Source organism: Piliocolobus tephrosceles, chromosome 1, assembly GCF_002776525.5.
Source record: "Piliocolobus tephrosceles isolate RC106 chromosome 1, ASM277652v3, whole genome shotgun sequence".
NCBI lineage: Eukaryota > Metazoa > Chordata > Mammalia > Primates > Cercopithecidae > Piliocolobus > Piliocolobus tephrosceles.
In genome coordinates, this window is record NC_045434.1 from 4,546,814 (window position 1) to 4,557,255 (window position 10,442).

Consider the following 10,442-nt stretch of genomic DNA (forward strand, 5'->3'; position numbering starts at 1 on the left):
CCTTTCATGTGAAACAATATTTGGCTGGTTAAAACCAAGGGTAAGTTACATACTTTAAAAATTGTTTTAGGAAAAAAAAAAAAAAGGCGGGGGGATGAAAATGAGGATCCCAAATGATGTTATTATACTTCATGACAAAATCCCTGTGGCTTCCTATCCAAAGCCACCAGGTAGTTCGTAAATGGTATATTTTCAAACTTCAGACCTTATACCCCACTTACGTAGAGGTTAAAAATATTGACCTTACTATAGGCCATTGGATATAAACACAGTTTACCTTTGACAGTAATAATGTAAAATTTCATAGTCGTATTTCTATTTAAGGTTGGAAGTTAGAGACAAGCGCAGATTTACAAAACCTCTCTGCGCCTGCTACCTGACTGCTTGCACTCAGGGTTGTTTGCGACAATTCCCCCAGCATATCATCCGCACGTGTGAGCCTCTGTCAGTTCCCTACCCAGGTCAACAAGCAATGTTTCTCACCCTGACGTGTACCCAACTGGGTACGCATAAAGTTGGGACAATCACAAAAAGTAGGGAACAGAATTCTCTTAAAGGTCCATGTATTTAATTACATGTTTAAAACTGGAGAATTAAAACCTGGAAACTTTCGAGTTCTCACAGCAACAGAAAGGATGTCTATAGCTCATCGTGAGCAATTGCATGCCTGCTAATTCAATTGCCTACAATTCCAGTCATTAGCCAAGCAGTCTTCCAAATTAAAACATCCGGTCTCCTTCAGTTTTCCACTTACACCAGAACACAGGAGAATAGATTTGACCAATCAACTTAGGATAAAATTACACATGAAAAGTGACTTCTGGTATATATGGATGAGTAGTTGTACGGTGTATTTTTAAAAATCTATGCTGCCACGTAGTTTCATGATTCATGAGTTTCTAGGGAATTACCTCAACATTCTTGATCTAGATTGTGAAAATGGGTCACATTTTTTAAACGTGCATTTAGTATCTTCTTAAGTGACTAGAATGTTTGCACCTTTTCCATTCGAGTGATTTAAGGCATTCTAATAATTTCATGAACTCCGATCACAATTGACATTAAAGATGCCAGCTATGATACATATTTAGAGTCTACACACTACATAATCACAATAAAAAATACACACAAGAAATTCTCAGTTCATATAATTTATTGCAGTTAGCACACAGTTTAAAAATTCACCAACACACCAATAGTACAAAACTAAACAGCATTATAAGTTATTCCCCCCTCAGGAAAATAAAACATACTATGATTGTCAAAGCTAGATGTCAGTCTAAGTTTTAGAACAAAGGAAGAATGTGAAACTAAGAAAAGAAAAAAGCAATCACTCACAATGACCACAAAAAGAAAATCCAAAAGAAAGTCCGTTTTCTCACAGACATTGATTGTCTTCTCTAAATTAATAAAAATTATTTTAACATAAACTGTATTTTAAAAAAACTAGAAACTCTTCAAGTAACTAAAGATAATGCTCCAAGGCCATTTTCACAGCTTTTTTTTTGTTTGTTTGTTTGCTTTAAATGCCATTACAGCCAAATTAACACACATTTAACCAAATATTTCCAAAACAGTCCAGCAACACACAATGGAGTTTTCCATTCAGTATCTTAAGCACAAAAATAGGCTATGTTTACAGTAGTTAAGGCGATCAAATTTTAAACAAAAGCAATTAAAAAAAAAAAAAAGGGAAAAACAGCAAACGTTTTCCATGCTACTCCCATAGACCTTATTTGTAAGTGCAAGACAGGAAAACAAACACTGTGCAAAATGCTTTTGCCTTGCGTGCTGGTCATTAAAACCACACGTTAGGCTGCAGCCTCTGCTGCCGCAATCCACATAGTCTACTAACCCCCTTCCCCATGTCAATCAAGGCAGTCCAGTCCTTTCAGCCTGGGGCTTTTTCAGTCCATGGAATCTTTTCATGAGTTGGGGGTGGAGGGTGGGGGGGGGGGGGGGGAGAGTAAGGGAGGGAGGGTAAGGAAGAAGGGGAGAAAAAGAAAAAGGGAGCAAACAAAAAAAAAAAAGAGAGAGAATGACCTATTGTCAACTTGTGCAGTAGTTATTCTAAAAATGCTCAACTGGGTAAATGTGTACACCTAAACTCTGAGCTGGCATGGGTTTTGTGCAATTAGAAGTTTGTTATAAATGCACACTGCACATGCAAATCTTTAAGCCGTTTGTAAACATTTATATTTTCCTTGTTATGTAGCGAAGTTATCAATTTGCAGCTTAAGTTTTTATTCAGCTTAACAGTTTCAACTTAAAGACAGTGGGAAAGTCAATTTAAATTATATAAAATAAAAATAAAAACAGTGCATTTACGTTCTTCATAACACCAGTTTTTTTTCCAAATGGTGCTATTTTTCTAAGGAAATTAAATAATTTTAAACTCACTCGTTAAAGTTATACAATGCAAACAAAGACAAAAAATATATTGAAACTCATGCATTTCTGTAGCGTTAATATTTACTTTTCAAGACTCAACTAAGAGCATCAACACAACCTGTCAAGTTCTTTGACACCCCCCCCAGCCCATGTAATCAATTACAGTATACAATAACAGTAATTCACATTTTTAAACACACAGTTCAACACTGCTGAAGCTGCAATATCCTTTTTCATCCCAAGCAAACCTTCACAAGACAGTGTCCCAGTGATCCCAGTGTACTTTCAGCATTTCTCTCACTGGGAACCGTCAGAAAACCAGAAGTTGCCACAGAAAGTTTTAAGTCAACTGCTTGTTTAAAAATAGATAATCCAGCATTTCAGAAATTTTCCATTTGGGTCTAAAAGCATTCAGGTTTCCAACAGCCAGAAAAAATTCATGCAATTTGAGACATATAAAGAGGCTAATAAAACTGGAGGGAATTTCTACTGAAAAAAAAAAAAAATTGTTGGGGGGGAAAAAAAGAGCTCAAAAGACAATGCAGTGTTGACAAAATGAAGCCATATGAAAGCATTTTGTGATAGGACGATTCGTTTAAAAGGTTCTTATTGGCTTACTTCCCCTACCCCCTCAAAGGAAAAACACCTCTCTATTCTGACTTGCTCTAAAGTTTCTTTTATCAGAATGCTAAATTAGTGAGATTCTCATGCTATTCTAAAGTGCAAAAACAAGTTAATATCCCAACTTTTTATTTCCAGGAAACAAGACTGCTTTTAGACCGTACCACAACTATATAGAGATCTATTTATATATATGTATATATATATATATATTATTTATATATATATAAAATTATTTCCAAAGTTCTTGAGAGCTATCTTCTAAGGTCCAGTCTCTGACAGTAGGCAAGCTCAGTGCTTCGCTTTTGACCGACAAGGAGTTCACCAACTCACAGTGGAACTTGCGAATGTGTCTGTACAGGTCCCCGGACTGCGTGAACCTGCGCTCGCACCACTTGCAGGCATGCGGCTTCTCGCGGGTGTGCACCACGGCGTGGCGGCTCAGGTTGTGCGAGTACTGGAAGCTCTTGCCGCACTGGGTGCATGTGTAGGGCTTCTCCCCCGAGTGAGTCCTCTCGTGGCGCTTGAGGGTGTACATGCAAGAGAAAGTCTTCCCACACAGCGAGCACGTGGGCACGTTGACATCGGCGGCGGGCTTGCTGCGGATGCCGTCCTGCTCGCGGAAGTGTGTGCTCAGGTGGATCTGCAGGATGTGGGGGCTGGGGAAGACCTTGTTGCACAGGGGGCACATGAAGATCTGGCCCGCGGGGCTCAGGATATTGGAGACGTAGGGAAGCAGACTGCTCTCCATGCCCCCCTCCACCTGGACGCGCTCGCTCTCGGGGGTCATCATCTCATCATCGCTGGCTTTGTCCTCCCGGTCCAGCTCCCTCAAGACCGAGTCCTCCCTCAGAGGAGCCAGATGGGCCGGCTCATACTGTACCCTGTTATTAGTGCTCACACTTTCTTTCACAGTGCTATGTTCCATGTCATAGTCATTAGTGCCAACATCACTCTCATCACAGGAAGCCTCTTTCTCCACCTTCACCTGCACCAGGTTGCTTCTCAGCACGTCCTGTGAAGAGAAATAAGAGCTGTTCAGATTTTCAACTCCTGAAAGGCTGGACTTGACAGACAGGTCCAGCACACAGTCAACATCTGCCGAATCCCTCACGGAGGTGACAGACCTCTGGGACAAAGACTCTGTTGAGCTGCAGGGGCTGGCTACTGTTTTTCCAGCTGCTGTGGCGTGTGGCTCTGCCTCTCCGCCAGCCTGGGGGATGCCTGCTGCGTCTGAGGGCAATCGCATCCACATGTTCCCAGGCTCAGCCGCCAAGTCCCTTTTGCTGGGCAGGATGTTCAATTTTTCATCTTCTCCTTCATCTTCATCACTGGGCAAATCGCCTGCCATGTGGCTGCTGCCATCGGAGAGACTCTCGACTTTGTCCGAACAACTTGAAGCATCTTCTTCCTTTTTGGTGCTGTCGGCCTCCGTGGTAGCTTTCTCTTTCAGCTTCTTTTTGCAGACTTTGACAATGTCATACATGTGGAGATAACTGGCAGCTGCTAGCACGTCTTCAATGGGCAAGTCTTTGAACTGGAGTTTCCCTTCATACATGAATTCAAGCAGGAGAGCGAAAGCGGGGGCTGTAACAATGTCGCTGTTCAGATGAACAATGTCTCTTTTGTCCAGCTGGTCCTTGTAAAAGAGGTGGAAATACATGCTGCATGAAGCCAGTACAGCTCGGTGCGCTCGGAACTGGGCATCTCCCACCAGAACGGTGCAGTCACAAAGAAAACCCTGGTGTCTCTGCTCGCTCAGACACTGCAGCAAATGTCTACTATGGTCTGGAAACTCCATACTGTCTTCATAACCTGGGGAGAGAGGAATTTCTCATTAGAGCCTGCTCAGGAACAACTTTTCAGTGCTCTAGTCTCCATATAAAAAAATTAATTCCGCTTTGGCCGCCGTGGCACATCTCCCTGAATTTCAATCAGGCTTATGACCCAGCACCACCAAATCACACGGACGAGACCTAAACGTGAGAAGGAAAACGTGCACTTTCTCAACTCCTTCCTCCCGCCGGACAGCCTCCGACGCATCTCCATCTTCCCTGAACCCGAGCTTTCAAAGCCTTCCTTTAACCACAGTCTCTCACTAAGAAGAAGAATTTACATCTCTTTCAGAAGAAATTTAACTAACTCTACTTATCAAATTATGTCCTACAAAACCTACAAAATAGCTTTAATTTCAAAGGAAACAACTCATATAATAAACAAAGAAAGTCCCAAACATATCCTGGAACATACAAGAAAACTTGTTCAGCCATCCTTTTCCTTTTATTACTTTTGCTACTTGACTGTACTTAGAAAGCACAGTTTAAACACACACACACATTTGGCTGATGCAAGAAAAAAAATGAAATTGCATAATTAGTCCAGAAATTAGCAAACAACTTACTTTTAAAGTCAGAGTGGTACAACAAAAGCCCTGTGTATAAAAACAGATGTTAATGCCTTCAGATTTGCAGGTACAGCACACATGTGCGAGATCAGGAGCTGCACCAGCAGATGGAAAAGATCATCTTTACTATGAACAAATCCAAAGATTTTTCAAAATGAACTGAGAAAAAAATTGTTATATTTCTTCATAGAAACTGTACTTTTAGAATATTAGGAACCAGAGGGGCTTTATTTAACTCTGAAAATTCTCATCTAAACTTTGATCCGTTGCAAGGCAAAATGAGTTTCCTTTTAAAATTAATTCTAACTTTTAAAAATAAAGGCATATAATGCTTAAATAAAACTCAAAAGCTTTACAGGTTCAACTTTTTTTTTTTTAAAGCCTTTTTAGAAAAAAAGAAACTTTTTTTCCTCCCCCTGGTTCTGCCTTACCTCAGCCAACAGAAAATACTTTGTTTCAATATAATTTGATATATTTTTGTTTTCCCACTAGCTTCCATTCTTGCAAATATTCATCATTGCCCTGGTTTTCTGATGAGGGAGAGTGAAATGGACGGAGGGGAGAGGCAAAGATGTACAAAGGGTCAGAATTCAACTGCAGTGGGTAAACTCCTGAAAAAGAAAGACCCGACTTCCCCTTTCCTGTGACCAGAAGCAAGGCTCCACACCACCCATCTCAGCAAGTGCATTTTGGGAATAGATACACTTAATTTAATATTCAGAAATTACTTCCCTTCTTATTCTTCTTCTACACTTTGCCCAAGACAGACTAAAACTTTATCCTAACCCCAAATACATTCTGCAAGATGCCACTGCTAGAATAAACGAAGATTTACAATACAATCACTTTAAGTGCCCCACAGCTAACATCAATCCTAATCCTTGAGAAGGCTAAAAATAAAGATTGGAGGGCAGCTCACAAGGTAGCCGTGATCAAATTAGGAGGCTGAGAGGACAGAGAGGGACGAAGAAGGAAGCTTATAAACATCTGATCCAGCTGACTGTGGCCATATGGCAGCTGCTGCCCAGATAAAGAGATTAAGAATAGAGGAGTGCGATTACAGCTGTCTGGCCAATTCAGGCAGCTCAAATCTACAAGTTCTAAATTAGTCGCTAACACAAAAACTCCTGCAAATAATTATTGTTATGCTGAAATAAAAGATCTCTTAAATATATATTTGAAAGAGAAGTGAGGAAACCAGTCAAACTATTCTCCTGGGGACAAAAGTTTTTTTTTTCTTCTTCTTCTTAAAAACCTTCAGTTTCAAAAGCACTACAGCTGTATGTTTCAGCAGTGCTGCTCAATGTTTTGAAGAATAAAGTTTCACAGTGGAATTAATTACACAACAATCTAGCTTCTTAACTAGAATAATCTTCTCATATAAGTTTGAATGCTGGATTCCAGACAGTTTAGTATTTCCCCACCACCACCATCCCAGTCAAATCTAAATAGCAATGAACAACAAAAAAGCATTTTAATCCAACGTGATTTCCAAAAGCAGTATTTTAAAGCCTTTCTTAACATTTCAAAACTTGACATATTTCTGTGTATTAAAGTTATTTACTCGCTCAAGTAAAAGGGATAAAAAATTAAAACTAAACAAGCTCAAGACTTTCAACTCCAATAAGATGTTCATTTAATACTCAATTTCATATATTATTCCTAAACTGGGTTAGAAAAGTAATGTGATTTTTAAAATTAAATAAACAAAACACCAAAACAGAAATATGCTCAATCTAATCTCTTGCTACTCCTACCTTTAGGACACATAAACCTGATTAAGTCCTTTCCTCTGAGTCCTGCTGGCTCCAGGTCTGTTACATCGGTGGAAAAAAAGCAGACTAAGAGAGACAGATGCAAAGTGGAGATGATGTTAGAGAGGAATGAGATACCTTCTCCACCACAGATCCGCACACACTAACTCCCTGTCTGTGTGTTAGAATAAAAGGCTGAGGGATGGCAGGCTGTCAGCTGCTCTGACATCATGTTCAGATGGAAATGCTACCTCCAGCTGTGCTCCTTTTAATGCCATATGCTACTCCTCTACACTCCTGCCACCAGCTTTTTCTTAGGAGAACTTTTCTCTTCTGTTAGTATAAACAAAATACTTCAAAGTCTTCCTTTTTTTCCAAACTTTCTAACAGAAGAAATTGAAAAACTCAGCATATGGAGTTCTACTGTATTTATGGAATAGCAACACTTCTGTCTTAAGTTGGTGGACTGGCTTACATACTGACAGCACACTCAAGCCACGGTGCTATTCAGGAAATCCAGATACACTTTTATTTAACTCCAACGTTTAGCTTCTAAGGCAGTTTAGGGATATTTTTAAACCAACCCATTTGACATCTCCAGTCCCATTTCAACATTATTACCGCACTTTTTTTTCTGCTGAGATAATGGTATATATGTCTCAAATGTTGGCAGACTTCTTCAGAACCATTACTTTGGACTGGTTCACTTTATTATTTCACTCTTATTTAATTACTTATCTACAACTACCTTCTCAGAAAAATTTCTTACACTGCCACAGTCAATGCAAATTTCAATTCTCAGTACCAACAAACTGAAACTGCACTTTCTGAAATCCTGGAAAGTACTTCAGTTCAACGAGACCAATTAATAAATTGATACAACCTGCTACAGTCACTTAAAATGAATGCTGCACCTGCATATCTGATCTTTCTGCTCAGAAAAAGCAGAACCTTGCCTTCCCCTTGATCTGTGTCCCTTAACAATCTTTTTTTTTGTGGTGGGGGGGTCACTCTGTAATGTTTAATGATCACAAGAAAATCTTTGCGTGGGGGGAAGCCAGGTCTAGTTAGTTTGAGAACTTTTCAGCCAGAGTTTGTGGGTCTTTTCTAAAAGCTGATGAAACTGTAACGCGACCCGGGCTGGGCTGACCGGTGCTGGGCAGGGTGCTGCGACATCTCTGAATGTCAAATACATCTCCTCAGACTCTTGGGAGGGCGAGGGGTAGAAAAGGAACTGGGGCCTGAGGCGTCAGCGTCCCAGCCCTGGTGATAACCACTTCGTTCCCATTAGAAAGCCGTGGCGGAGAGTTAACTAGTAAAAAACCCGACGACTCTGTCCTGTCCTCCTCGCTTTCCCAAAGTCACAAACCTAACTTTCTCCAACTTCGCGGTGAGTGACATAATTATGAACGCTTAGTCCAGGAGACATCCTTGGGCGATCAGTTTCTTCCCAGCCACACCACCTACTCTCCACAAATGCCCTCGCCCCATTCCAATATATCAGACATTAATCACCCCATTTACCCAGTGGGGTAGGGGGTGAGTGACAGTTTAATGAGTCCCAAGCACCGCAATGGGCCAGCGACTCCCACTCCACAAATCAACCCCTTCACGTCTCGCTACCGCGGATCCAGAGATTTTGTGAGGTTAGGGTTTTGTTTTTCAGAGAGGTGGGGGCGGGGATGCCGAGTGGGGAAGCAATGCAAATCTTTACGTAGTTCGCAGTGCATACAACACACGGGGAAAGAGGAAGGTTAAAACCACAGGGAAGGAGGTGGAGGGCGTAGAGCCGGTGCAGCAGGAAAACACCTTCAATAACAGAGGAGAAAACAGACCCGGGTCACGGCAACAACAAAAGAAAAGTCGTAAGAAGCAGCCAGCGGGAGGAGGGTGGTTGCTACCGCTTCCCCGACGCCGCGACGCGCGAGCCCCCGGGGCCTCCGGGCAACTGCACCAGCCCGGGAGGGCCCCCTCCCCTGCCGGCCCCCTCCCCCGGGCGCCACTGCAGCTGCACCGGTCCCCGGAGCCGCGGCCGTCCCGGGCGCCACTGCAGCTGCGGCGGATCCCAAGCCCCCTCCCCCAGCCCGCCGCCCTCCGCACCCGAGAGGCGCCACCGCAGCTGCACCGGCCGGGAGCCCGCCCCGCGCCGCAGCTGCACCGGCCCGCGGGGGCGCGGCGCGGAGCCGGGAGCCCGCACCCCGCCCGACCCCGCAGCTGCAGCGGCCCGTCCCCGCGGCCGGGCCTCCCGCAGCTGCGCCGCCCCCCGCCGCCCCAACAGCTCCAACCACACAAACTAACTCCACTCGCGGGGGCGCCCCCGGCCCGGCCCGGCCCGCCCTCCGCCCGCGCCGCTCAGCCGGCCGGGGCCGCACAGCTGGCGCCCCCCGCCCGCCGGGGTGCCGGGGCGCGGAGGGGGCGCCGGGTCAGGGGCCAGGGGCCGGCGCCGGGACTCACACGGAGCGGCCCTAAGTCACCGCGTCCCCGCCGCCGCCGCGTCCTCCGCCTCCTCCTCCTCCTCCTCCCGGCCGCCGCCGCCGCCGCCGCCGGACTTGGTGGGCTTCCTCCGGCTCTTGCCCCCCTCCCTCCCGGCCCCCCCGCCCCCCAATCCCGGCTCCGTCGCCCGCTCCCCCCCCGCCCCTCCCTCCCGCCCACCCCCGCTGGCAGCCGGAGGAGCGCGGCGGAGCGAAGAGGGCCCCACTCTCAACGGCTCCCCATGGCAGCAGCCCAGCGGCGGCCGCAGCCTGCCAGACACAGCGAGGGAGCGAGCGAGGGAGCGAGCGCGGAGCCGCCGGGCAGGGTGGGGGGGCGGGCGCGGGGGGGCGGGCGCGGGGGAGGGGAAGGGAGGGGGCGGGAGGACGCACCACGCACGCACGCGGCGGCGCCGGCCAGATGTTCCCCCCACCCTCAGTCCGCCCCTCTCCTTCCCCTGCCTCCCTCCCTCCGGGCGTTGGGCTTCTGCGATTGACCGAAAGCGGCTGGACCGGCGCTCCCCGCCCGCCCCCAGCCCTCAGACTCCTCCAATGGGAGGGCGGCTCTTCGGGAAGGCGGAGGGGGTGGCGGGCAGTCGTCGGACTGACAAGGGGGCCCAGCCAATGGGGATGGCGAGCCGGAGCTGCCCTTCCGCGCGTGCCAATCGCAGGCAGCAACTCTTGGGGTGGGCGGGGCTAGGGCGGGCGGGGCCCCGGAGCGAAGAGGCGCGGGGCGGAGTCCTGGGGCGCAGCGGCGGTGGCAGCAGCGGCGCCCCTCTGGGTGACTTGGCCGTGAGAAAGTGA

The 10,442-nt window shown here is 46.1% G+C and overlaps 1 protein-coding gene across 3 annotated transcripts; it reads right to left on the reverse strand.

Moving 5' to 3' along the window:
• Positions 1-1,135: 1,135 nt before the first annotated feature.
• On the reverse strand, positions 1,136-9,987 carry ZBTB18 (zinc finger and BTB domain containing 18). Of its 3 annotated transcripts, none has more exons than XM_026455118.2 (2): positions 9,625-9,987; positions 1,136-4,827 (listed from the first exon to the last, which is right to left on the reverse strand). In XM_026455118.2, exon 2 carries the CDS (start codon positions 4,811-4,813, stop codon positions 3,245-3,247), a length of 1,569 nt encoding a protein of 522 aa, XP_026310903.1. In that variant the 5' UTR covers positions 4,814-4,827; positions 9,625-9,987; the 3' UTR covers positions 1,136-3,244. The 3 variants fall into 3 exon arrangements, with proteins under 3 accessions (XP_026310903.1, XP_023071924.1, XP_023071925.1); XM_023216156.3 differs by lacking the exon at positions 9,625-9,987 and adding an exon at positions 7,174-9,258; XM_023216157.3 differs by lacking the exon at positions 9,625-9,987 and adding an exon at positions 5,414-7,140.
• Between the last annotated feature and the right edge of the window lie 455 nt (positions 9,988-10,442).